We start from the raw sequence: 27,930 nt of genomic DNA, 5'->3' as shown, positions 1-27,930 counted from the left end.
GGAGAGGGTTGGAGGGGGTGGGCCACAGCTATGCAGAGCAGAATGTACGCTCAGTGCCTGGCGAGCTTCCTCAAAAATAAAAGGATAAGACAGGAAACTAGTTTATGCACTTAGAGCATTACCATGTCTTCTTTTGTAGGCATCTGTGGAGATCCCGGGACTGCAACTCAATAACCAAGACTATTTTCCTTATGTCTACTTCCATATTGACCTTAGTCTTCTTGACTAGAAAGGCCAGCTGGCACCTCTGTCTCATGTTCGTGCAGATTATTACAGACCCCTCTTTCCTTTAGCCAGAGAATGGTTCAAATGTCTTACAGAACTAAGAGAAATTGCTCACAAAAGTTAGTGACAGTTGTATTTATTTTTTTAAGTTACAATAAAATGCTCTCAAGTCCTTTGTGCTAACAAATTCAAAACTTCATTTTCTGAATGTTTTACATAAATGCGAACTACCTGTTCGCATTGGTAACCTGCTGCTGTATTTCATGTCTTAACGGCTATTTTGAGGTTCATTAACAACATAGAAAGCCTTGAACTGTATAACCAGCTAGATTCCTTAATAATTAGTCACTAGAGACAGCCCAAAGACAAATATTGGGCAGGAAATCAGTTCTCACTGAGCCCGGTTTCCATGTAAAATCTCTGTTGTGGTGGGCATAGGTGGCACCATCTGAAGAAAAGAGGTCTTGTTTTTTGTTTAAAAAAGTTTGTGGGGAGGAAAGACATCTATGTATCACTTCAAAATATTGATTTACTGCTAAACATCACTCTGAATTTATGATGTGGATACTAACTTCATACATTTATCGGCATTGTCCAAAATATTTTATTCTTTAATGGAAAAAGCCATTAATATTCAAACGAAGGGATCACATTAAAAAAAACCCATACATAAGAAACAGCCTCCAAGAACATTCAAGCAGCAGTCAGAGAGAAAAATGTTTCGACAGCCAAGTTTTCTTCAAAATATTATGTGACAGAATACGACTCAATTCACCGGCTACAACAATTCATAGAATTTTTCAATGTTTTCTTGAGATGCAAAAGTTCACTGTTGCAGTGTTTTCAAATGACCAATCAAGTACTACTTCTTGGTTAAAAGGCCACTGGTAGAGTCATCTGAGTGTAGAGAATGTCCCTTCACTGCTGGAAAAATCCGCTGGCTCCCAAGAAAAGAAAATGGTCTGAAGCCTCTGTTGTGGCTCTCACAACTCATCTTTCCCTAAGTCATCAAGCTCCACATCACTGAGGTCAATGTCATCCTCCACGGGAAGCTGGGAGACGACAGAAAGCCACTGTTAGATCTGCAGAAGGGCACACCCTGGAAGGTCAACATCTCATTTTACAGAAGAGCGACTCTCTGGAGCTACTCCTGCTACAATCCAGGTTCTCCTCAGTCTGACTCCTACCCTGACCTTCGTACCTATGATTATACGGATGGAAAAGCTCAGAACTCAGGTGAAACATTTCAACATCACATCACTCACCATTTTAACACTGGAAGCCACTGAACATGTCCTTTTGAGGAGGGTGGGACACAACAGTACAGAAATAAGTGCTAATTTCAAAGCTATCATTTTCTATTTTTCTAAGATAACGTAAATGAATTCCAGGTTAAATGTTCACTTTAAGGTCATAATCAGGAAAGCAACCTTACTACTGAAATGCATCTTGGCTGTCAAGAGTATCAAATGCCATGCAGCACTTAAACTTGTGCTAAGGAAGATGAAGGGTCTTCAGAGAAGAACCTCTTAAAAGGCCCACGGGTGCACCAGGGCTGAGGTCTGATGGGAAGGACTTGACTCCAGGTGCACAGGCTCAAGAGAGTAAACCAGGACTGCTGCCCGCACAGCTTCCCTCCCGGGCACTCACCTCGCCATCCCTGCCGTCCCAAGGCTCTCTCTCAACAATGGTAGGGAAAGCCCCGCCTCCTACAGGTGCCGTGGAGCCACGCCCAAAAGAGAGCTCCCTTAGGGAAAAATGACCAAAACACACACACACATTTACAATGGACTGCTGGTGCAGAAGAATAAACAACTTTAAAGATAACAGTCTGCCTACTTTGTTTATGCAGAGGCATTTCTTCTCTCTTGCTGCACTACATTCCTCAGAAACACCTTGAGAACATTATCTTTTTAATCACGGACAACATTACAACCAGATTCAGCATTCCCAACTAAGCCCCCTGCATCAGATAAAGTCAGTTGCTATCAGTAAGTTTTTAAAAATAGCAGAGCATTTGCTGAAATACAAATTAAATACATAAATAATTATCAAAGTTGATCTAGAACATGGGCTGCCTGCGAGCTTTCTAAGACTGCTGTGAACCTGTACAGAGGGAGCATATCAGAAGTGAGGCGACTGGTTCCAGTGGGCTGGCAGAGAGCAGGGTGCATATGTGCATAAACATCAGTACTTGAAACATACCAGACCTGGTGTAATCTGGCTGTTGGGAAACCAGAGCCAGAAATACTGTGGGCACAAATATTTAGAGTTCACCAAACAACTCATAGAATAATAGAGCTAGACTAACAATCTATGGCACCAATGGGCTAGAATAAGCAAACCTATTATTAGAAAAAAAAATTACATGAGATATATTCACATTCTGACTTCATGATTTAATAAATACTACTCTATGACAATCACAAACTTAAGCAGTCCACAAACTTCTTTTTCTTTGAGACCAAGTCACGCTCTTTTGCCCACGCTGGAGTGCAGTGGTGTGATCTCAGCTCACTGCAACCTCCACCTCCTGGTTGTGCCTCAGCCTCCCGAGTAGCTAGGACTGCAGGCCTACGACACCACACCTGGCCTATTTTTTGTATTTTTAGTAGACATAAGGTCTCACCGTGGTGGCCAGCCTGGTCTCGAACTCCTGGCCTCAAGTGATCCGCCTGCCTCAGACTCCCAAAGTGTTGGAATTACAGGCGTGAGCCACCGCACCCAGCCTCACAAACTTAATGAAAACACGCCCTTGGCCAGGCGTGGTGGCTCACACCTGTAATCCCAGCATTTTGGGAGGCTGAGGTGGGTTGATCATTTGAGGTCAGGAGTTCGAGACCCGCCTGGCCAACCTGGTGAAAACCCATCTCTACTAAAAATACAAAAATTAGCTGGGCGTGGTGGCAGGCGCCTGTAATCCCAGCTACTCAGGAGGCTGAGGCAGGAGAATCACTTGAACCTGGGAGGTGGAGGCTGCAGTGAGCCGAGATCGTGCCAGCCCGGATGACACAGCAAGACTCTGTCTCGGGGGCGGGGGGGGAAAAGAAAACACCCATTAACCATATTAACCAACTACAATGAGAGCGAGCTGGGAGGGAAGGAGCCACAGTCTGCCCCCCCGGCAGAGGCTGAAGCAGCTGATCTCACAGGGCTTCCTCCATGCCTCCCACTTCACTACTCAAGGCAGAGCTGTGACTGAGGCGCCTGACTTTGGAGCCCCTACTCTCCACACAGCACACACACACGTCTCCACACAGCACACAAACTTCTGCGTCAAGTAGGAAGACTGGCAGCAAGAGCACTGCAGGCTTTCATGTACTGTTCTTCCTATTCATTATTCAACACAAGCCTCTCAACTACCTTTTGTGTGCTGAACATCTCTTATACAGCAGCTAAGAAATGAACGCGGAAGAAAGCAAGAATGGGAAATAAAACCTCTTTAGGTCAATGCCCTGTATTGCCTAAAAGATGATTAGGTGAGCTGAATAGCAGAGCAGGGTAGACAGCTCTGTATATTGGTTTTAGAACCTATCATGTTGTTTGCACACTGTTGGAGTAACTTAAGTACACCCATTTTCAAATAAATAACTACATTCCAAAGCCAAGTGCCCAGAAATGGAAACCACATTTACCCAAGGTCAAGATTACAATGCATATGAGGGTGAGGATGGACAGACAGGGCTGCCTCTAGCCCATATGAGACCTTTATGAGAATTAGAAAGAGCTCAGGGCCAGATGCACAGAATGGCACACAGGGCGGCCCGAGGGCAGCAATGCTTTCTCCTCATCCAGCAGAGTATTCCATGGAAAAAAGAACGAACAGGGAGACAATTTAAAAACTCTAATTTATAAACATTCAATTCTCTGGAATTAGTTTGCATTTTAAATTCCATTTATTACCTGGCTTATATATACCTAGTTCCAAATACAAACCTACAACAGAACCAAACAAACAGACAAAACAACAAACAACCTAAGAAAACAAATTACCTGAGAAACTCGTTGATGCCTTGCTCACTGAAGGAGCCCTTTAGCAGAGCAAATTTCATCTTGCGTGCATTGATGGCTGCCATGGCGGGGTACCCAAACCCTCCAATCCCCAACGCGGTCTCAAGTTCAGACTGGGCTCCAGCTTCTGTCCACAGCCACCTAGAAAACCAGACTGGTTTTTAGGGCAAATATGTCCTTTAAATTGCTTACGATCTAACTAGAAGATCTTAGAGAACAAAAGATCACGCTTCAGATATTTCGTAGAATGACAAATAAAAAACAAAAGATGAGTTTCTATATGGATTTTCCCTTTTTACCTGAAATCCCACCAATATCATTTGGGTTATTAAGCATGTTCTCGCGTTCTGTAGGCATCTAATAAACATTTGCTGGACTAATGGAGGAGGAGCAAGGTCATCGAGAGAGGGACAACAGGGGGCGCTAGGTACCTGGGGAAAGCAATGGATACTGAGGACAAGAAGCAAAAAGATAAATAGGAAGGAGGCTGGGCACGGTGGCTCACGCCTGTGATCCCAGCACTTTGGGAGGCCAAGATAGGTGGATCACCTGAGGTCAGGAGTTCGAGACCAGCCTGACCAATATGGTGCAAACCCCATCTCTACTAAAATCACAAAAATTAGCCGGGCATGGTGGCGTGTGCCTGTAGTCCCAGCTACGTGGGAGGCTGAGGCAGGAGGATCTTTTGAACCCGGGAGGTGGAGGTTGCAGTAAGCCAAGATTGTGCCACTGCACTCCACCCTGGGCAAGAGAGTGAGACTCTGTCTCAAAAAAAAAAAAAAAAAAAAGGATAAAATAGGAAAGAGATACACTGTTTCGAAAATGTGCCTAGATCCAGTCCTTAACTCAGAAGAGAAGGAAACAATTCTATTTCCCCTTTCTCACCCAGCCTTCAAGTTCATAGTAGAATTCAGGTGCACTACTCCTTATGTGTCTGCCTGCTAACCTGGCACTCCAATCACCATTTAAAACATGATTCCTATGAGAAAAATGCATGTTGTGCTGACAGCCCTTCATTCCTTCTTTTCCTCCCATGATAAAGTTTTCACATCCTGAATAAAAACATATAGCAGAGCAGGCCGGGTGCAGTGGCTTACACCTGTAATCCCAGGACTTTGGGAGGTGGAGGCGGGTGGATCACTTGAGGTCAGGAGTTTTGAGACCAGCCTAGACAACATGGTGAAACCCTGACCCTACTAAAAATACAAAAATTAGCTGGGTGTGGTGGCGGGCGCCTATAATCCCAGCTACTTGGGAGGCTGAGGCAGGAGGAAAAAATATATATATATATATAGCAGAGCAAACATAGAACACAGCTTACAAAAACACGGGGGAACCACTCTCAAGAAAGCCTATAATCAGCTGTTCAGATGACACTCAAACAGTAAGCTCAGTAACTTACCCCCACATTTTCTTTTTGTATTTGTCTGCCAACTTCAGAAGAACTTCCAGATAAGAATTTCTGCCTGCAGCTCCTGATTTAAACAGACAAAGTTTTTTAAAGGTAAAGATAAAGGAGTCCATAAAATTAATCCATTTAGGAAGTATTCTCAGAGCATCTAGCATAGAACAGCTAAGGGAAATCATTTCCGTCTGTCTTACCAGTATCAAGGATATGGGGCAGCACAGCCACAACACAGAGCTGGTGCTCCTCACACGTCCTCTTGGCAATGTCCTCGTTGATAATCTGTGGGACCCAGAAGACAAGGGACGATCAGGAGGCTGCATGATACAACACCTAAAGGTAAGCTGGCAAACAAGACCTTCGCACCGTCACTTTCATTGAAAACATTTCTCCCACGACTACTTCCTCGTATGGAAACACCCGGAGCCATGTTCTCTAAGAGGAGATTTTTCTGCTACTGATTCTTAAGCCTGTGGAAGCTGTGGGGGTGGGGTGATTAGCACACATACAAATGTCTTTGAAATCGCAATGCCTGGACACAGCCTGGCTCTGCCACTTACTTGTTTAAATAGATTATACTTACATGTATCATATGTCTTATATGTTTAACACACTTGAGGCTCTGTGCCTCAATTTCCCCATATATAAAATGGAGATAAAAACAGTATCTACCTCTCAGTGTTCATGTGAGAATTAAATGAAAAAAACAAAACAAAACAAAACTATATAAAGACACCAGAACAGTGCCTGTTACATGATTAGTACTCGATAAATGTTATATTACTTTGAGAATGATAAGCAAGAGTGATTGAATACACTCTATCTTTAAGAAGCTCGTATTTCTGTTCAGTGTAATTATTCTAATGCTAAAAGTTATGAAAAGCAATTTATCAGACTTTTTTTCCATTTCAAAGTATAGAAACCACTTTAAAGAGAGTATCTTTAAGGGCATAAAATGAACAGTGTGTCACACTGCTTTAACATTCCTCACCATCAGCTAAAAAAGTTTTCTGGACTACAAGCAGTTGAAGCGGTTTACCTCAAGCAGCTCAGGAGGTGGGGCGTTATCAGAAAACAAATCAAGGGCCCGGGACACGATGTCGGATCTTGTCCGCCCACCGTCATAATCCACAGGAGACTCGCCTTTCTGAAATATCTTGATTGTAGGAAATCCTCTAATCTATTAAAAAAAGGTCAGAGGATAAAATCCAATTAACACTTAATGCAAAATAACACAATCTTTACAGTTTCCAAAACCACCTTATAGGTAATTTTTTTTTTTTTTTTTTGAAGCAGTCTCACTCTGTTGCCCAGGCTGGAGAGCACAGGTGCAATCTCAGCTCACTGCAACCTCTGCCTCCTGGGTTCAAGTGATTCTCCTACTTCAGCCTCCTGAGTAGCTGGGACTACAGGCACGCACCACCACACCCGGCTAATATTTGTATTTTTAATAGAGACGGGGTTTCACCATATTGGCCAGGCTGGTTTTGAAATCCTGGCCTCAAGTGATCCTTGGCCTCCCAAAGTGTTGGGATTACAGGTGTGAGCCACCACTCTGGCCTTATAGGTAATTTAATGTAACAAAACTGTTCTCCAGACTGCACAGATTTCAAAGGAATGACTCACAGAGGTCAATTATCAATCAGGGAGTTTTAACAGTCTGTGAAGTTTAGCCCAATCATATTCAAGCCCTGGTATATAATTAACACAAAGTACCTGCTCTAGAACAAATGGACCAACTCACAACAGCCATATGAGCAACTTGAATAAGTCTGGGCAAGCTGAAACCTCACATTAAGTATATACCAGAAGCAGTGTGACATTAGGGGGAAAAGTTGACAGTCCTGAGTTTCAGACTTGTTATAACAATAAAGTGACTTTATCTCTTCACTTACAAAATGGTTTAAACATCTCCTTTACTACCTCATAGGGAGGGCTGGAGTATTGGAAGAAGTAACGAAACACCATGTATTTCACAATGAAATGAGCCTTATAAGTATACTCACCCTGTATCGGGAGGCCAGAACCTGATTGACTGTAGCATCCACAGCTGCCAGTTTCACTTTTCCTTTCGTCTGCTCTTTTACTTCTGAAGCTGCGGCAGCCCACTCTGGCTCTAGGCTATAGAAAAATATTCGTTTTGTTTTGTTTCTTTGAGACACGGTCTCTCTCTGTTGTCCAGGCTGGAGTGCAGTGGTGCAATCATGGCTCCCTGCAGCCTCAACCTCCTGGGCTCAGGTGATCTCATTTCAGCCTCCAACATAGCTGGGACTACAGGTGTGTGCCACCACCCACTGTTAATTTCTACATTTTTAGTAGAGATAGGGTTTCCCCATGTTGCCCAGGCTGGTCTCAAACTCCTGGCCTCAAGTGATCCACCTCACCAGGCCAAATACTTGCATTTTAACTTGCAGCCCAAACACCTTTCTTTTCTTTTTTTTTTTTTAAAGACAGAGTCTCCTTCTATTATCCAGGATGGAGCGCAGTGGTGTGAGCTTGGCTCACTGTAGCCTCTGCCTCCCACAATCAAGAGATTCTTGCACCTCAACCTCCCAAGTAGCTGGGACTACAGGCGCATGCCACCACACCCAGCCAATTTTTTTGTATTTTTAGTAGACATGGGGTTTTGCTATGTTGCCCAGGCTGGTCTCAAAGTCCTGACCTCAAGTGATCCGCCTGCCTCGGCCTCCCAAAGAGCTAGGATTACAGCTGTGAGCCACCATGCCAAGCCTATACTTTTTAACTGATCTGTGCATTTCTGCCCAATCCCCAATTATGTCACACCTAGAAAACATTTTGTGTGTGGCTTTACTAAAGATACAATGCTACCCTTCACATGAGCTTCCCATTCCACCACTGCCCCTAAATCCAGACATGAGCCAGTCCCTTGTTAATCTTTGGCAATAGGAGAGTGGAAGCTCTTGGCGCTAATGTCAATGTTAATATTCACTTAGAGTCAGAGTTTTGCTGGAAGAGATCTTAGTGGTGATCTATTATCTAGTTCAGCTCTTTCAAAATAAGCTAATGAATGTACTGAAAACACTGTGAATGAACAGACTACTTAGTAGAAGGCACTTACTTTTTGCAGTGTCCACACCAAGGAGCATAGAACTCAACCATCCAAACATCTTCACTGTCCAGAACATTCTTATCAAAGCTGTCGTCTGTCAGCTCAATCACATCCTTCTTACTTGAACTATCACTTCTGCCCTGTCATTTATGACATTAAACATCAAACAATTTGGCCAAGAACACTTTTCCTGTTTTAAATAATAACACTGCTTCTACATCTTAACAAAGTTTTAGGGTTTTTCTTTAGTGAATAAAATAGTGAAAACGGTTGTATTCAAATTGGGTACATTCCTCAGCATTATAATTTTTGCTTGGCAAATAGTCTTTTACTTTCAAGTAATTATCAATACATTCAGTACAACACATAACCTGTACCTGAATGCCGTCACCAGCTATTTTTAGAGAGAAACCTCAACATGGCTCAAAAAACCACCTCAACAGCACTGTTCTAATTCAGACTCAAGTACAGCTGCTGCTTCATCCTAGGATGCTATGTTACATCTTTCATAGACAAAGTCCCTACCAGTCAACAGAGCTAAAAATAACACTTAATCCTTTTCTTTTTTCGAAGAATGTTCTTCAGTACTAAATCTAAGAAGCAGTCAGCATTGCTTTCTGTTGCCAGGCAGGGTGCAGGGGGCCAGGCAACTATGCTCATTAAATGTCTAAGTTTAAAATAAAAGGCAAGAGCATGAAATCTCTGGGTAAGCTCTGAGCCTGTATAAAGAAGCTAGTGTAACTGGTCTCCTAAAAGTAAAAGCCCATTTAATATTATATATCTTCAAGTTTGTCTTTTCACAAGAACATCAGTGTAAGCTTCACATTTCATACAAGGGCATGTGAAACACCAATCTGCTCCTCTCTCTCTCTTCTTCCCTATCCATTTGTGTAGAATTTTCCATGGATTTGGGGCTGACTGCCACAGATACAGGCCAAGAGGTAATCCAATCTCATCATGGTTTGCCAAAGCCTACCTAGAGGAAAACCCGTCCATCCCATCCCCACTCTGGACCTACAAGTGCCATGGGATACCAGCACGTGGCTCCTGGGCCTGGTACTTGGACTGCAGGTGTGGCAAGAGGCCCTGGGACTGACTGGCTTTGGCAACAGCAATTCTGAGGCCAAATGAGCAGGCTGGAGGGCTGGTTCCCTCTGGGATCGGTGGATCCAATCCTCTATTATTCTTTAATTGAGAGTTCACCACTTTAACATACTTTTAAAAAACAACTATCTTATACAAGGAATCCACTCTGGCTTCAAAATTATGACACATTAAAAACTGACATTTTATGGTCTTACTTGTTTTCCAGAACTGTATCCTCCGCTCCGTCCCCCGAGGCGATCCTTCACCAGCTGGCGCAGAGCACTCAGCGCAGCATCTACAATGGCTTCACCAGTTCTGCCACCTACAGGAGACGGAAGGTAGGCGGTCCTCAGCCCGGCCTTCAGCAAGTGCCTCATCTGGCCCGGCCCAAGACTGTGTCTTTACCTCACTGTCAGCTTCACACACAGTTCTAACACATGTATCTCTGACAGAACACACTTTCTCCCCACAATGCATTTTGCACTAGACTTAACACTTGGAAAACCAATTCCTTTTCCTTTTTTATTTATTATTATTATTTTTTGAGATGGAGTCTCACCCTGTTGCCCAGGCTGGAGTACAGTGGCACAATCTCAGGTCACTGCAACCTCCGCCTCCCGGGTTCAAGTGATTTCTGGCTAATTTTTATATTTTTAGTAGAGACAGGGTTTCACCATGTCAGCCAGGCTGGTCACAAACTCCTGACCTCAAGTGATCCGCCCACCTCAGCCTCTCAAAGTGCTGGGATCACAAGTGTGAGCCACCGTGTCCAGCCCAATTTCTCTTCTTAAGTTTTACGTAGTGTGAACGAAAACTCCCTGCTCAAATACCATCTCCTAATGAGAATAACTCACAAATGTTTACCGAACATGAACATGGATGAGTAAGAAGCTTAATATCTAGCTGGGAAAGCAGGGGAATTTCCCAAATAAAAAAGGAACAATTTCTGTGAGATACCAGATAGAAAAGATGGAAAAAGTAGGTATGAGGTGTCTTTGAAGCCAAGTAACTGGAAACCATTCCAGGCTTCTTTTTTTCTATCTTGCTTGAAACAGTTAAGCTGAACTTAATCCTAATATAAGTAACAAATCTGCATTAAAACTCAAAGAGGCAAGATGATAATAGTCTTTGGAAGTTCACCAAAAACTTATTTGCTCAAGACAGTCAGGGGCTATTAACTAACACAGAAGTACTGGAATAACATATGCCATCTGCTTTCTTCAGTTTAAAGGCAAAACTAGATCTAATAGAATCTCTTTAGAAAGTTCATTTTCTGGCCAGCTGTGGTGGCTCACGCCTGGGATCTCAGCACTTTGGGAGGCGGAGGCACGTGGAACACCTGAGGTCAGGAGTTCGAGACCATCCTGCCCAACATGGTGAAACCCTGTCTCTACTAAAAACACAAAAATTAGCTGGGCGTGGTGGTGGACATCTATAATCCCAGCTACTCAGGAGGCTGAGGCAGGAGAATCACCTGAACCCAGGAGACGGAGGCTGCAGTGAGCCGACATCGCGCCACTGCATTCCAGCCTGGGTGACAGAACAAGACTCTGTGTCAAGAAAAAAAAAAATCTTTCTTTTTTTTTTTTTTAGAGTTTTCTCAAACTCCTGTACTCAAGTGATCCTCCCACCTCAGCCTCCCAAAGTGCTGGGATTAGAGATCTAAGGTGTGGCAGCTGGCCTTTTTTTCTGCCCAGGAAGAGAAACTTTTGAGAACACACCAGACCTGACACAAGAAACAAAATATAGGCCGGGTGCGGTGGCTCACGCCTGTAATCCCAGCACTTTGGGAGGCCGAGGCAGGCGGATCATGAGGTCAAGAGTTCGAGAGCAGCCTAACCAACACGGTGAAACCCCATCTCTACTAAAAATACAACAATTAGCCGGGTGTAGTGGTGCATGTCTGTAATCCCAGCTACTCAGGAGGCCGAGGCAGGAGAATTGCTTGAACCCAGGAGGCGGAGGTTGCAGTGAGCCGAGATAGCACCACTGCACTCCAGCCTGGGCAACAGAGTGAGACTCCATCTCGAACAAAACAAAACAAACAAAACAAAACAAAAATATCCACAAAATATATTACAGCAACTCTCAGCATCTATTCAGATAATCTTGCACTGTATCGCTGGCTGAGCCTACCAAGTATGTCACTTGATAACACAGAAGGGCAAGGCCTCAACATGAAACAGCCTCTGCTCCTTATCTATGTCAGGTATCTCCGTCATCTGAACCACTGCCCCTTCCCCGAGTCTTTATCTGGACATATGCCAAATCATGAAGTATACTAGGAAAAAAACTTTTCAGCGTTTTGGGCCATACTGTCTATTGCAACTACTCAATTCTGTTGTTCCAGTGCAAAAGGAGCCAGAGACAATATGTTGACAAACAGGCAGGGCTGTGTTCCAATAAACTAAATTTATAAAAACAGCAGCAGACTGACTGCACTAAAAACATGTACATTTTCATAAGTGAGGAAAACTAAAACAAATTATTATTCAAAGGCAGAAAAGCAGGTGTTTACTCAGGGGAAAAAAAAGTCTCTCCCTAGAACTTTGGAGCTGGGGAGCCTAGCAGAGACAACGTGTCCAAGGCCACATCTTCATCTTCAGACGAAGATGAAGACGAAGATGAGACCTCCAGCCTCGAGATTTGCCAACGACACATATTTACCAAGTATTTGTCTCATATGCTTTATGTGTACTATTTAAATTAAGCTTCTGGTACCTTAAAATAGGTTTGCACATCCCCATTATACAGAGAAGCAAGACACTAAGTACTGTTTAGTTACGACGCTGGAGTATGGAGAGGCTAGCAGCCAGGCAGCCAGGATGGGCTGCCTTCCCAGCTCACACACGACAGATTCTGTACCCCTCACCCCTGCCTTCCCTGCCTTCTATTAGCTGGACTCAGGCAAGTCACCGATGACAGACAACTCTTTTACTATGATGTTGATGCTGCCACCCAACCCATGAGCTGGTACTGCTCACATAAAGCAAAACCTAAGCTGACAAAGTTCAGTCACTCATATGTTCCATATAAATCTTCAACAAAAACCTTTACCAAATTAGTCATAATTTCAGCTTCAAACAAATTATGCCCAATACTTTTACTAGCACTATGGATCTGGCCCAACTCAGCAACTCTGACTATCTTAAATAGAATAATCTGTTTGTGATATCTTTTTTTTTTTTTTTTTTTTTTTTTTTGAGACGGAGTCTCGCTCTGTCGCCTAGGCTGGAGTACAATCTCGGCTCACTGCAAGCTCCGCCTTCTGGGTTCACGCCACTCTCCTGCCTCAGCCTCTGGAGTAGCTGGGACTACAGGCACCCACCACCGTGCCCGGCTAATTTTTTGTATTTTTAGTAGAGACAGGGTTTCACCGTCTCGATCTCCTGACCTCGTGATCCGCCCATCTCGGCCTCCCAAAGTGCTGGGATTACAGGCATGAGCCACCGTGCCCAGCCCGTTTGTGATATCTTAATTAAATAACAAGACAATTCTCTAAGAGTGTGGTGCCTGTAATCCCAGCTACTTGGGAGGCTGAAGTAGGAGGATTGCCTGAGCCTAGGAATTTGAGTCCAGGCTGGGCAACATAGCAAGACTCTGTCTCTTAAAAAAAAAAAAAAAAAAAAAAAAGAACAGTGTGGCTGAAATAACATTTAGTCTTGGGAGGGTGAAACCTGAATTCTATCTTTAGTTGCCTCAGTGGCTCACAGCAGACACTAACAATTTACTTATCTACAAAACAGAATTTGTGGTATCCATTTATTATTGACAGTTTAGGAGACTAAGACTCTCAAATTACAGAGTCTCCTTTTCCATAGTGGTATGTTAGACCCTTCTCCTACAGTAAAGGGAAGAGAGATTAGAGCAAGAAAATACATGTAGATCTTTATTAAATACAAGTGACTGTAATGAGAAAGACAACAGGGTAGCACAGAACACTATTTTCTATCATTGCTAATGTAGCATAGACCTAAGCAAGCGTTAAGTGATGAGACAAACCTGTGTGACACACATTTCATCTTCAGAATGACTCAGAGGGTATAGGAATCACTGTGTACCATTTATAGATAATTCAGGTACAATGAGGTTGAGAACCTTGCAGGTAGAGCAGGTTCTCAAGCTTGTTAAAGAACAGTAGGTTCTTGTCTACCAGGGGAATGAAGTAGCTAGGAAAAGTCCTTACCTTGGTAATCTTCTGGTCTGTTTTTGTTGGATCCAAAAATCTTAATGGTAGGAAATCCCTGAACACCATACTGACCTCCTAGGGAATGATGCTTATCTGCATCAACTGCACCAACTTTGACAACATCCTGTGGAAATGTAAAAGAAATAACAATTTTTCCTTCCGTTAAAGCAGACTGCACAAGAACTCTATCTGCTTCATACAGACTCAGAAAAAGGTAATAAAGCACAGGGTGCAGTTTGCAATCAGTCAATAAGGGCTTTAGCCTTGAACACCAGAAGAGAATCTAAATGGAATGATGGGGCAAATCAAAGCCCATGGAGGGAACTCTGCAGCTCAAAGAATTGGCAGGGCTGAGAGTAACTGTCATTTTTCTGGGAAACACAATAAACAAAAACAGGCAATGTAAACATTTAAATGTGTATTATCCCCTTGTTCTCAGTATGATTTTGACAACAGAACCAGTATTTTCAACTCTGATATGCAAACTAGCTTCCCACTGAACATTAAACCATCTGCATACTTATTACTTAAACATACACAGGTGAATATGGACATCTTGGAAACTTACTGTAAAAAAAAGTTTTGTAAGCCTTTTGCATTCCTAAGAAACTTACTTTTAATGCAGTTGCTGCTTTCTTCCATTCTGGTGTTAATCTTTGACAGTGACCACACCTTTTGGGGGAAGACAATACAAAGCAACCATTAAAGCCTTTGATTCCCAATTCAAAAAATTCAAAAATTCAATTAAAAAACCCCATCAATGGTCTATTGAATGAGATGCCTGCAAAGAGGACAAGCACAAATAAAACAGGATCAAGGCCGGGCACGGTGGCTCACACCTGTAATCTCCAGTACTTTGGGAGGCCGAGGAGGATCACTTGAGGTCAGGAGTTTGAGACCAGCCTGGCTAACATGGTGAAACCCCGTCTCTAATAAAAATACAAAAATTAGCCAGGCGTGGTGGCGCAAGCTTGTAATCCTAGCTACTGGGGAGGCTGAGGCACAAGAATCACGTGAACCCAGGAGGCAGAGGTTGCATGAGCTGAGATCATGCCGCTACACTCCAGCCTGGGCAACAGAGTGAGATTCTGTCTCAAAAAATAAAAATAAAAATAAATAAGTAAAATAGGATCAGCAACCTGGATGAACTCACCATTTTATTACTTACAACAATCACTTTTCATATCATCCTAATAAAAAAGCTTCCAGCCGGGTGCAGTGGCTCACGCCTGACTTTGGGAGGCCAAGGCAGGCAGATCACTTGAACTGAGGAGTTAAGACCAGCCTGGCTAACATGGTGACACCCTGTCTCTACTAAAAATACAAAAATTAGCTGGGCATGGTGGCACACACCTGTAATCTTAACTATTGGGGAGGCTGAGGGAGGGGAATCGCTTGAACTTGGGAAACAGAGGTTGCAGTGAGCTGAGATGGTGCCACTGCACTCCAGCCCGGGCAACACAGCAAGACTCTGTCCAAAAAAAAAAAAAAAAAAAAAAAGCTTCCGAATTACTGCTCAATTAAATCACATTTAAACTCTATAATTTACAACTCTACACCTCAACAAGCCCTTTAGAATCTAGCTGGTCCAATGCGCTTCACTGTGTGGAGCTGAAAGCCTAGGCAAGATGCAGATTCTTGGGGTCCACAAACCCAAACTTCCTAGTGGAAGAAGTGCATTTTATTAAATTCTGTTAGTGATTCTTAAACCTACTGGGGTTTGATAGTCTCTAGTCCAACTTTTTAATTTTATATATGAGGTATCTGGCCCAGATCAACTATGCCTATATCTCAATACTCTCTGAGTCCGGCAAATTGCTTCTGGACTTAGAAACACATGCATAAACCCACGTTAGTGAGCCTAACAAGCCGAAAAGCATGATGTGACACCACAAGATGGTGATGTGAGTGAATGACTGAGGTGGGGGGAGGCAGGGAAAGCGGAAGAGAGTGGGGAGAGGAGGAGAGAAGAGAACACAAGGAAAAACAACCTTAACCTTGCGGGTACTATTATTGGGAAATACAACACAGAAAAGCGCTTTTAAGAAATTACATGTGCATAAACCTATTAGCCCTTACCACTCATTGAGGTTGTAGGTAGCTATACTGTTTATTTTTATTGCTGTGTAACATTCACTGTATGCAGACACCATAGTTTATCCATTGGTGATTTGATGCATTTTTAAAAACAAAGTAAATTCTCTTCTAATTAGGTCTCTAAGGACCAAATGCACAAATGCTAGGTGCCAGCACCATGATGAAAACACTTATAGATGATTTCATTTAATCAGCATGAAGCTGAGGGCAGGTCCTCTTGTTATTTCATTTTACAGATGATGGAATTGATGTTGAGAAGAAATTTACCCAATATCACAGCCATCCAGTGTCAGAGCTGCCTGACAAGTTTTTGATTCCAAATACTACAATCATACAGGTAGAAGTTGTAATTATTATGTAACAGTATTAGGGCCTAAACTCAATCCCAATATCTGAAGTTAGGGTCTATCGGGGGAATGTCCTGAAATGCTACTTCTACATATTTACATACAGTATGTTTTGTTGTTTAGGTGAGATACTAAAAAATTCAGAAGTCAGATTTTTACAGGGTTTTGTGCCTCTTTAATTTAGTTTAAGAAAGGAGGACTAAATTCAGAGACTGTCAGAGTTCATCCTCTCTTCTATTTGATCTGCGCATACATCATAATGCCACATACATATAAATATGGCATACAGTCTACCCAGGGGTTCTGCAACTGGGGTCCAGACTCCCAAAGGGCTGGTGGATAAAAATTTAGGGAATCCCTTTTAGGAAAAAAAAAAGAATAAATCTGAAGCCAAAGTGGCCTTTTAGGAAAAATTTAGGGGAGGGAGTCTATGAATTTGGATGAAAAAAAAGTCTTTATTTTCACTAATCTGTAATCGAAATTTAGAATTTCCTTACGAATGTAAACAACACTCCACAGTCAATTATTGTGACTTTATCATGAATGAAAATCACAGCTGTTTTCATGATCGCCACTACAGTTGTTGCAGGTATCTTCAAACATCATTTATGCCCATCACTATTCAGAATTATTGCAGCTGTCAAGCCTGCTGCTGGATCTTGGTACCGGTTTAGCATCTCTATTCTAAAAACCCACAACCTGAAATGTTCCAAAATCCAAAACTTTCTGAGCGACAACATGACACTCACAGGAAACAGTCACTGGAGCATTTCAGATTTTGTATTCTCAGATTAGGGATGCTCTACAGCTAATAAGTATTATGCAAATCTTCCAAAATCTGACACTTCTGGTCCCAAAATCAGAAACACTTCTGGTCCCAAGCATTTCAGATAAGAGATGTTCAACCTGTACTTACTGTTCTTGTAAAGTACTACATTAACATCCAAATTTTAATATTTCAATAATCATATTTCCATACTTTAGGTTTTTTTTGCGATTCTATAAGCTTTATTTAAACATGTAAAGGTTTGATTTTTTTTTTTAAAGGAGATCTTTTTTTTTTTCTTTTTTTGAGACAGGCTCTCACTGTTGCCCAGGCTGGAGTGCAGTGGCACAATCACAGCTCACTGCAGCTTGTACCTCACAGGCTCAGGTGATCTTCCCACCTCAGCCTCCTGAGTAGCTGGGACCACAAGTGCACGGCACCACGTCTGGGTAATTTGTTTCTTTTCTTTTTATTTTCGTAGCGATAGGGTCTTGCCACATTGCCCAAGCTGGCCTTGAACTCTGGTGCTCAAGCAATCCACCCACCGGGGTCTCCCAAATTGCTGAAATTATAATCGTGAGCCATCATGCCTGACCGTAAAAGTTTTATTATAAGAATCCAAGGCCTTCACCAAGATGCTAAAGGAATCCAAGCACAAAAGGAAGTTAAAAAGCACCTGCCTGACCCAGTGCAGTGGCTCACAGCTGTAATCCCAGCACTTTGCGAGGCCGAGACAGGCGAATTGCTTGAGCCCTGGAGTTAGAGACCAGCTTGGACAACATGGTGAAATTCCATCTCTATAAAAAATACAAAAATTAGCAGGGCGTGGTGGTACATGCCTGTAGTACCAGCGCTGGGGAGGCTGAGGTGGGAGGATTACCTGAGCCTGAGAAATCATGGCTGTAGTGAGCCGTGATCATGCTGCTGCACTCTAGCCTGGGAGAAAGTGAGACCCTGTCTCTCAAAAAAAGCGCTTGCTCTAATCAGACATTCAGTCACCCAAACACCACAGAGTAAAACTCTGCCAGTGTAATAATGATTAACTAGTGGATCTAGATCCTGCCTTCTCAATTATGCTGTCTTGCAGAGTTTTCTCTTGTATGGTCGCTCTCAGAAACAAGGTAAATTACCTATGCCATATATGATAAGCTTGTAAAAACCACATACAGAGACGTTTAACAATACAACAGTTTGTACAATTACTATTTATGTATTTGCTAGTATAACTGAGCTAATCCACACAGAATTAGCATTTGGACCGAACACATAAATACCAGAGCCTTCAAAACAGTAAAGGCATTAGGTGGACAGGACGCACAATGTGGCAACATCCACTTTGAAAATAGAGCGTTTTTACCTCCATTTGCTACACTGAGCATGAAGTAAAATGGTCCATGAGGACTGGTGGTTAGTTTCTAAAACTTAGTTTCAAAGAAAAAAGTTAAAGTGAGAAAGGAAAAAGTTTCATCAGGCATACCCTAAAATGTACCCATCAGGTTCTAATATCCCTCACTTAAGCTTACAAAGCCTTGTTCACATGTCAAAGGACACCTTGGGGTTTCAGATAACCACACAGTTCTTCACAGACACACAGCTGGCTAGGGTTTGGTTCTCCTCTCAGGATACTTGTGGCCTGCTGGTTGACAGCAGAGACAGCCTCATATACATCTTGCAGTTTCCACTCTTCTATTTGGTGTTTTTTTGCATTAAATGCTTTAATCACACAAATAACTAGTGCAATGTTGTACTTTTGACTGTATATAATTTTGTGCTGTTAGTTTCAATGGTGATTACATTTTTACCCCACAAGGGTTCTTCCAGTATTGAATGTAAGGTAAGAAAAGAATTTTTAAATTAAACCAGATTTTCTAACTACATTTTTTCAGGAAATAATTCTCTTCAAGAAACAGAATGAAGTTAATCACTGGCCCCTCCATTTTCTTTGCTCAAGATTCCTTCCTCATAAAATCAGTTTTCCTTCCACATGCATCACCTCATCAAAAGACAGGTCTTCCTTAACAACAGACTAGATACTTTGCATTTCCCATTTCCCTCTTCTCTACTTCTTTTAAACAAACACTAAGCTAAACTAGATGTCTTAATAAAATCAGATTTTTATACAGCATTTTCTCCAATTTCAGAAAGTACTATAAATAATCTACAACTATTTTATAATACTTACCATGGAGCATAGAATTCTACAAGCCACAAACTATCACTCTGAATAACTTCTCGGTTGAAATTTGATGGAGTTAATTCGATCACATCATCACTAGAGGAATACAGACCATTCACTGCCAGAAAGAAGGCACAGCTCACCAGACCTGAAGATAACAACAAAAGTGCACCATTAACAGCACTGTTCATGCTTTGACTGGAAACCCTGGGGAACCAGAGTCCTCTTCAACTGACCAGGGCCCTTCACACAGGAGGACGGCCTAGCTCTGGCCCATCTGCCCTTCCTGCTGCAGTCGGAGCCCCTGGAATTTCACTCCCATTGCTGCAACGCTGAGCAAGACAGGAACGGACGGTCCCCACTCCCACTCCTTGGGCTGCACTGGAAAAAGGCTGAAGCATTATTCTTAGTGGCTTTCATGTATCAACGTCTTTGTTCTTTACAACCGCTCCATGAGGCAGTACTACTGTCATTTTATGGCATGGACACTGAAAAATTGGGAGGTCACTTCTGCCTGTGTAACCTTGGGCAATCACGTAGTAATCATTCCTCATGTTATTCAGGTGCAATTATTAGCACATTCTCTTTATTAAAATATATTTTTGAAGGGGAAAATAATTAGTGTCTCTTCCACTAGATTGTGACTCTTTCAAGGGCAATGGTAATTTATTTATTTATATTTTGAGATGGAGTTTCGCTCTTGTTGCCCAGGCTGGAGCGCAATGGCACGATCTCAGCTCACCGCAACCTCCGCCTCCCAGGTTCAAGCAATTCTCCTGCTTCAGCCTCCCAAGTAGCTGGGATTACAGGCATGTGCCATCACGCCCGGCTAATTTTGTATTTTTAATAGAGACAGGGTTTCTCCATGTTGGTCAGGCTGGTCTCGAACTCCTGACCTCAGGTGATCCGCCTGCCTCGGCCTCCCAAAGTGCTGGGATTACAGGCGTGAGCCACGGCGCCCAGCCAATGTTTATTTTTATAAATAGTTTTATTTCTCTTAATACTATCCATAACACATTATCAGAAACACTGTTCATGTGAACAACCTTATAAAGACAGGATACAGTGTCGACTGTATTGCTGACCACACAGTTCTGACACATTGTGGATCAAGAGCATTTTCATTAGCAACTCTGGAAACTTACATGCAATTTACAACAATAATTTAGGAAAACAAATTCTGAACTGACTTACTAGTATCTTAAGAACCCAAAAGTTCTCTGAAATGGCATTACTATCAAAATTTCACCTTTTAAATTTACATATACAGTCACATCCACAGGGTCAAGGAGAGAACACATATATGAGGGTGGTCCTGTGGATTATAATGGAGCTGAAAAAATCCTATCACCTTGTGATGCCTTGATAACTCTGACCCTGAGTAGACCTAGGCTAATGTGCGTGTTTGTGTCCTAGTTTTTGTGTTTTTTTTTTTTTTTTTGAGACGGAGTCTTGCTCTGTCACCCAGGCTGGAGTGCATTGGCGCTATCTCGGCTCACTGCAAGCTCCGCCACCCAGGTTCATGCCATTCTCCTGCCTCAACCTCCCAAGTAACTGGGACTACAGGCGCCTGCCACCACGCCTGGCTAATTTTTTGTATTTTTAGTAGAGATGGGGTTTCACTGTGTTAGCCAGGATGGTCTCGATCTCCTGACCTTGTGATCTGCCCGCCTCGGCCTCCCAAAGTGCTGGGATTACAGGCGTGAGCCACCGTGCCCGGCCCTGTCCCCTAGTTTTTGACAAAAAAGTTTAAAAAACTAAAACAAACTTTAAAAACGAAAAAAACCTTACAGAATACGGATATAAAAGAAAATACTGGCCAGGCGCTATGGGTCATGCTTGTAATCCCAGCACTTTGGGAGGCCAAAGCAGGCAGATCGCTTGAGCTCAGGAATTCAAGACCAGCCTGGGCAACATAGTGAAACCCCCTCTCTAAAAAAAGTACAAAAATTAGCCAGGCATGGTGGTGCATGCCTATAGTCCTAGCTACTCGAGAGGCTGAGGTGGGAGGATCACTGAGCCCAGGGAGATCGAGGCTACGGGTGCAGTGGGCTGTGATGCGCCACTCACTCCAGCCTGACAGAGGGAGACCTTGTCTCAAAAAAAAAAAAAGAGAGAAAATATTTTTGTACTGCTGTTTTGTATAATGTGTTTTAAGGTAAGTGTTTTTACAAGAGCCAAAAAGTTAAAAAAAAAAAATTTAAGTTTAGAAAGTAAAATGTTGACCAGACGCCATGGCTCACACCTATAATCCCAACACTTTGGAGGCCAAAGTGGGAGGACTGCTTGAGGCCAGCAGTTCAAAACCAGGCTGGCCAACACAGAACAGCAAAACCACATCTCCTAAAAAATAAAGAAAGAAAGAAAAATGTTACAGTAAATTAAGGTTAATCTATTATCCAAGAAATAAAAATTTTAGAGCAACCCCCAGTCATGCAAGCTGCATTCATGGTAAATGTCCTATACAGGTGTACTATTTTTAATCTTTTATATCATATTTTTACTGCACCTTTTCTATGTTTAGATACACAAATGCTTACCATTGTGTTACAACTGCATACAATATTCAGTACAGTAACATGTCGAAGAGATTTGTAACCTAAGAGAAATAAGCTATACCATGTAGCCTAGGTTTTTAGTAAGTTATGCCATCTAGGTTTGTATTAAGTACACGCTGATGTTATTCACAATGAAGAAATCGTCTGATACAATAGAAATTAAAGAAATTTCTATTCCTGTCTTTTCAGCATCTCTGAAGTTGATCATAATTCAGATCACATCTCTTATGTTAAGCAACACATGACAATATACAAAAATTTGCTAATTACCTCTAGAACAAGGTAAATAATGGAAAATCCTCAGACTGTTCTTGACTTCAACAAGGTTTTCCTATTTGCATCATGCTGGCTTTTGGATTGAAATAAATACACTTTTTTATTTTTTTTGAGAGAGGGTCTTGCTCTGTCACCCAGACTGGAGTGCAATGGTGCAAACACAGCTCCCTGCAGCAGCCCTGACCTCCTGGGCTCAAGTGATCCTCCCACCTCAGCACCCCCAGTAGCTGGGACTACAGGTGCATCCCTGGCTAACTTTTAAATTTTTTGTAGAGACAGGGTCTCCCTGTGTTGCCCAGGCTGGTCTCAAGTGATCCTCCTGCCTCTGCCTCCCAAAGTGCTGGGATTACAGGTATGAGTGACCACGCCAGGCCAAAATATACTTAAAATGTTAACAAAATTTCTATCTATTCCTGTCTTTTCAGCATCTCTGAAGTTGATCATATCATTTCTTCCTTTTAATTTGTTGATATAGCAAATTATAAGTGAGACTGGCCTGTGTTCTCAAGTAGTGTGTGTACATGCCATCTTAGTTACATTTTCACATGCTTGCTTCATAATTAGAATTTGGAAGATTTCAAATGGACCTTTTTGGAATAACTAAATGGTACACTTCTTCTGGAAGGAGTGTACACCATTGTTCATTGTTTTACTGCTAAATCCTCCATCATACAACACGTTCAATTTTTCAAATCACTTTCAAATATGTTAGATCACTTAATTTTTGACAGCATTACTAACTAGAAAGTAGGAATTATCCCCATTTTGTAAATAAAGGTCTAGACCAAATGGCCCATCTATGGTCATACATATAAGTGGCAGGGCAGCTCTCCATTTCCAAGCTTTTCCTATTACACCATGCTGTCTTTTTAGTGCTCAAGATAAAGTGGTTCTGTATGCTATAGGTATGAATGAACAATTATGGTATTCAAGATTTACACTGCATTTGAATCACAGATATAGCCAATACTGTAAGAACTTATAAAACTGTTAATTTTACTAATAGTGAAGCCACTAAAGGCTTATCATTCAGAGGAAAGAACAGATTTATGCTTTCTAGAAGGAGTATTCCAGTTGCCATGTGGAAGGTGGATTGGGAGAATTATCCAGAGTGGTGTCACATAAACCAAGATACATGTGGAAGGGGCCACACTAACAAATGCTACTGGGAGATAAAGTAGCAAAGACTTAAAACCATCTACTGATTGGATTTAGTGACAAAGAAGTCACTGGGAGCCCTGGCAGTTGTGGTGGAGTGAAAATAACAGGCATGCGGTCTGCAGAAAGTTGGAGAGAATATAGGTAACTCTTTAAGCAGGTTTCATTATAGAGACCAGAGGCAGGCAAATGTAGAAAACAAGGAAGGTTTTCTTTAAAGATGGGAGTGATCTAGGAGAGGAAGACATATGCAGTGGGAGAGGCCAAAGATAAAATACAGGGAGTATCTGAATAAAATGCCCAGAGTCAGAGGAGGAGCGGGAAGCCAGTCAGTGATGGAGCAGCCTTTGATAGGATGATCTCCTTTTCCATTTCAAGAGGTGGGAAAGGATGCCTGTGAATGGACGCCAGGCTAACCAAAGCGGGCCTGCTCCCTCAGTAACAGCTTATCCAGCATGATAGCCACTAGCTACATGTGGCTACCCCAAACTAAGATATGCTGGTAAAAACACACTGAATTCTGAAGACTTAATGGAGGGAAAAATGTAATCTCATTATTTTTCTTTTTTTTTGAGACGGCGTCTCACTCAGCTGCCCAGGCTGGAGTGCAGTGGTGCAATCTTGGCTCACTGCAACCACTGTCTCCTGGGTTCAAGCGATTCTCCCGTCTCAGGATTACAGGCATCAGCCATCATGCCCGGCTAATTTTTGTATTTTAGTAGAGATGGGGTTTCACCATGTTGGCCAAGCTGGTCTTGAACTCCTGACCTCAGGTGATCCGCCCACCTTGGCCTCCCAAAGTGTGAGGATTACAGGCGTGAGCCACCGTGCCCGACCTCAATAATATTTTTCATTTTGAAAACACATGTTGAAATGATCTTAGATATACTCAGTAAATATATTAATTTCACCTGTTTCTTTTGGCCATTTTAAATGTAGCTACTAGAAAATTTAAAATTACATATATGTTTGCATTATATTTCTACTGGATGGCACTGCTCATTAATCTTTTCACTGCTGCAGAAAAGGTGAAGTAGAGTTTGACATGTTTAACAAAGCCAAGTAAATCAAGAACATAAGCACTGACAGTCCTAACTCTGAATAAGCTTGAAAGTAAGACTAAGGCTGGGTGTGGTGGCTTAGGCCTGTAATCCCAGAACTTTGGGAGGATGAGGCGGGTGGATAACCTGAGCCAGGAGTTTGAGACCAGCCTGGGCAACATGGCAAAACTCCATCTCTTGTAGAGAAAAAATATAAAATACAAAAATGCAAAAATTAGCTGGGTATGGTAGGGTGCATCTGTAGCCGCAGCTACTCCAGAGGCTGATGTGGGAGGATTGCTTGAGCCTGGGAGGCAGAGCGAGACCCGGTCTCAAAAAAACAAACAAAAAAAAACCACAAAAAATAGGATAATCTTCTACAGAGATGTACTACTTTTAAAGAATTTTATCTTTTTTGTAAAATCGATATGAATTTGGTACTTGCTCAGTACACTGAGCCTATTGTGAAACTTTCAAAAATGGAAAAGCAAAAGAGTAAGTTACAGATATTTTCTACTTAAGAATTTTAAAATTACTCCAATGTAACCATTTTTAATGGCTGAACCATTTAGTCAATCCACTACTGACTGAATTTTGATTGTTTCCAGTTTTTCACTAACAGCCCAGCACGGAAAATTCTTATATTTTCCTCCTCCCCTCAAACTAGTATGACTGTTTCAAGAGAAATTCTTACAAGAGAGATCTGGGAGTATGGCTAACATTCTGAGATACCTGTCACACTATGCTCCAGAAACTGGGGTCTTTATTTCTGGCGAGACAAAACAGTAACACTTGCGTGACTCTGTATCAGGCATTTTTCTAAACATTTTGCATATATTAAGTCATTTAAGAACCCTATGTGGTATGTGTCATGGTGCCCATTATTTCACAGACCAGGAAACTTTAACACAGAAAGGATAACTTACCTAAGATCATATAATTAGATAGACCCAAATTTCTAACCGAAGGGCTGGAGAATGCAGGGGTATAATCCACAGAGCATCATTAGGTAGACTGTGGCAGAATTAGGTACTTTCACTTCTCTTTGCCAATCAAGGACAGCAATAACGTCAGTCCTCTCCTCTTCATGCTATTACAAGCAGGCTGCAGTCACCAGAACAGACCAGGGTTTTTCACCTTAGGAATGTGCTTCCCTTTCCGTACAAAGACGCTCTTTACTGACCTTATTAAGATAGACTTGGGTTATTCTTTTTTCTAGTAATGGTGAGGGACCTTTGTTTGTCTTTAAATTTTGCCTAGTTCTCACAAGAGCCTCCTCTGCTTGTACACGGCTACCCAATGAAAATGCTGTGTTGATTAAGGTTTGAGACTAAAATTCCTAAAAAGGCAATGTGACCTAGCAGGGTTACAAGGAAACCTAACATACTACTGAGAAAGAACAGACAAAAGATGTGGACATTCTGAATGCATAAAAGTAGCCAACAACTACCTCCAACCCCCAAGAACACAAAAAACCCTGGGCTCACTTAAGATGACAAAGTAGGTCAATGCTGACCAATGACGTTCTGTTTCTAAAATTCACATCACCATTCCACTCAGTGATAATGAACACCAATGGGAAATTGGACCATCCGAGTGAGTGTCTAGAATCTCTGTGAGCAGATGGCTCTGCCATCTGTGGTTTTCCATTCCTCCATGGCAGTTAAGGATGTTATAAATTCACATCAGTAACATCTCTGTCCCACATCTGCTAGGAGGAGTCTACGGTCCCAGAGCAGTCATCTAGAAACCAAGAGGTTTCCCAAAAAGGCTGCCATTTATTAAAATGAGTTAATTAATAGACTCACGGACTCTTTCAGGGTCTAGTCTGAATTCACTCACAGGAAACTAAACAGACTAAACTCTTTTCCCCTCATCTACTCTCTCCACAGTAATATGGCAAATATTTACATCTCTTTAAACATGTACTAGCTGGGCCAGGTGACTGACACTTGTAATCCCAGGATTTTGGGAGGTTGAGGAAGGAGGATCACTCGAGGCCAGGAGTTTGAGACCAACCTGGGCAATACAATGAGACCCTGACTCTACAAAAAATTTAAAAATTAGCCAGGTGTGGTGGCATGTGCCTGGATCCCTTGAGACCAGGAGTTCCAGGCTGCAGTGAACTATGATGGAAACCCTGCACTCCAGCCTAGGAGACAGAGCAAGACCGTGTCTCAAAAAACAGAAAGACATGTACTAACTCATTAATCCTCAGGACAACCCTAAGCGAGTACTATTATCAGTCCCTAAAATGGTGAACACCGTTGAAAAGGCACTGGCACAGAGTGGTTAAGTAACTTGTTCCAAGTCACAGAGCCAGTAAATAGGGGGAAGGTGGTCTGAGGCCAGAGCCGAGGTTAAGGACTCTCAGAGCCAAGGCTGTGACCAAGGCGAGCCCGGCAAGGACAGGACCCTCGGCCTCGCCCACTAAGAAGCAGACATTTACAGAATTCCTAAGACGCCGGGTTCCATTTCGTTTTTAAGGAGTCCGATCACATGCGAAGCGCCCCTGCGTCTTAAGCCCAGCTTTTGGAAGGCACTGTCCCTTTCTAAGGGAACTATGGGTCCTTATTTCAGGACTGAGATTTAACATTTCAGTTTTTTGTTTCTGAGACAGAGTTTCACTCTTGTTGCCCAGGCTGGAGTGGCGCGATCTCGGCTCACTGCAACCTCCGCCTCCTGGGGGTTCAGGAGATTCTCCGGCCTCAGCCTTCTGAGTAGCTGGGATCACTGGCGCGCGACACCACGCCCGACTAATTTTGTATTTTTAGTAGAGACGGGGTTTCGCCATGTTGGTCAGGCTGGTCTCGAACTCCTGACCTCAGATGATCCACCCGCTTCGGCCTTCCAAAGTGCTGGGATTACAGGTGTGAGCCACCGCGCCCGGCTTAACATTTCAGTTTTTAAAAGTAGGAGCTGCATAAAACAGGTGGCAGAAACAAGCTGCAGTGCAGGAAGCCCGCCAACCTCCGTCCCCACGCACGAGTTCGAGAGGAGCCCAGAACAAGCTCCCCTGCGACTCGCCGGGAATACTGACCCCCTCCCCGGGATCCGGCCGGGGCTGGGCTCCGCGGCTCTCCCGCCCGGCCCTGGACCCCGCGCCCGGCTCCAGCGCACAAGGCTCCCGCCCCCCGCGGCTGCGGAAGCCCCTCGCCACGGGCGCCCGAGTATCCCGCGCACCCGCACCTCCGCCGGGGCAACCTAGCAGCTCCTCCGGACGCCGAGGCCCGCGCCTCCCGCCCGCCAGGCCCACTTCCGGCCGCCTGCGGCCGCGGCCCGCCGGGGAACGGCCTAGAGATTCGAAACCTTTCAGGTCGACCCCAGCTCGCCCGCCTCCCTCCGCCGGCCCGCACCTACCGAGCACCAGGAGAGCCATGCCGAGCGCCGGGCTACGTGCAGTCCCCACCGCAGCCGCCGCTTCAGCCCTGCAGCGTGCCGCACGCCGCGCCCACGCGCCCACGTCCCTCCCCAGGCCAGTCCGGTGGTCCGAGGGGCGGCCGCGCGGGGGCGGGCCGGAAGGCGC

At 43.2% G+C, this 27,930-nt stretch overlaps 2 protein-coding genes across 6 annotated transcripts in view; one reads left to right on the top strand and one right to left on the bottom strand.

The window, feature by feature from the left end:
• The window catches only part of ATP6V1C2 (ATPase H+ transporting V1 subunit C2), a 62,689-nt gene extending 62,277 nt beyond the window's left edge, over nt 1-412 (top strand). For all 4 annotated transcript variants that reach the window (XM_016947133.4, XM_016947117.4, XM_016947113.3 and 1 more), the window contains one exon: nt 140-412. In XM_016947133.4, the coding sequence (XP_016802622.1) occupies nt 140-229 (90 nt within the window). In that variant the 3' untranslated portion in view covers nt 230-412. The remainder of the gene's footprint in view (nt 1-139) is intronic.
• PDIA6 (protein disulfide isomerase family A member 6) lies at nt 346-27,930 on the bottom strand. 2 transcript variants are annotated; one of them, NM_001246647.1, is given in 13 exon segments: nt 812-1,277; nt 1,876-1,972; nt 4,219-4,377; nt 5,639-5,711; nt 5,839-5,923; nt 6,681-6,821; nt 7,648-7,762; nt 8,721-8,851; nt 10,013-10,119; nt 13,984-14,110; nt 14,601-14,658; nt 19,379-19,520; nt 27,765-27,870. In NM_001246647.1, coding segments are annotated over 13 exon segments (1,323 nt in total). In that variant the 5' UTR covers nt 27,784-27,870; the 3' UTR covers nt 812-1,208.

Source organism: Pan troglodytes, chromosome 12 (genome assembly GCF_028858775.2).
Source record: "Pan troglodytes isolate AG18354 chromosome 12, NHGRI_mPanTro3-v2.0_pri, whole genome shotgun sequence".
Taxonomy (NCBI): Eukaryota; Metazoa; Chordata; class Mammalia; order Primates; family Hominidae; genus Pan; species Pan troglodytes.
This window is presented reverse-complemented; position numbering and strand designations above follow the sequence as displayed.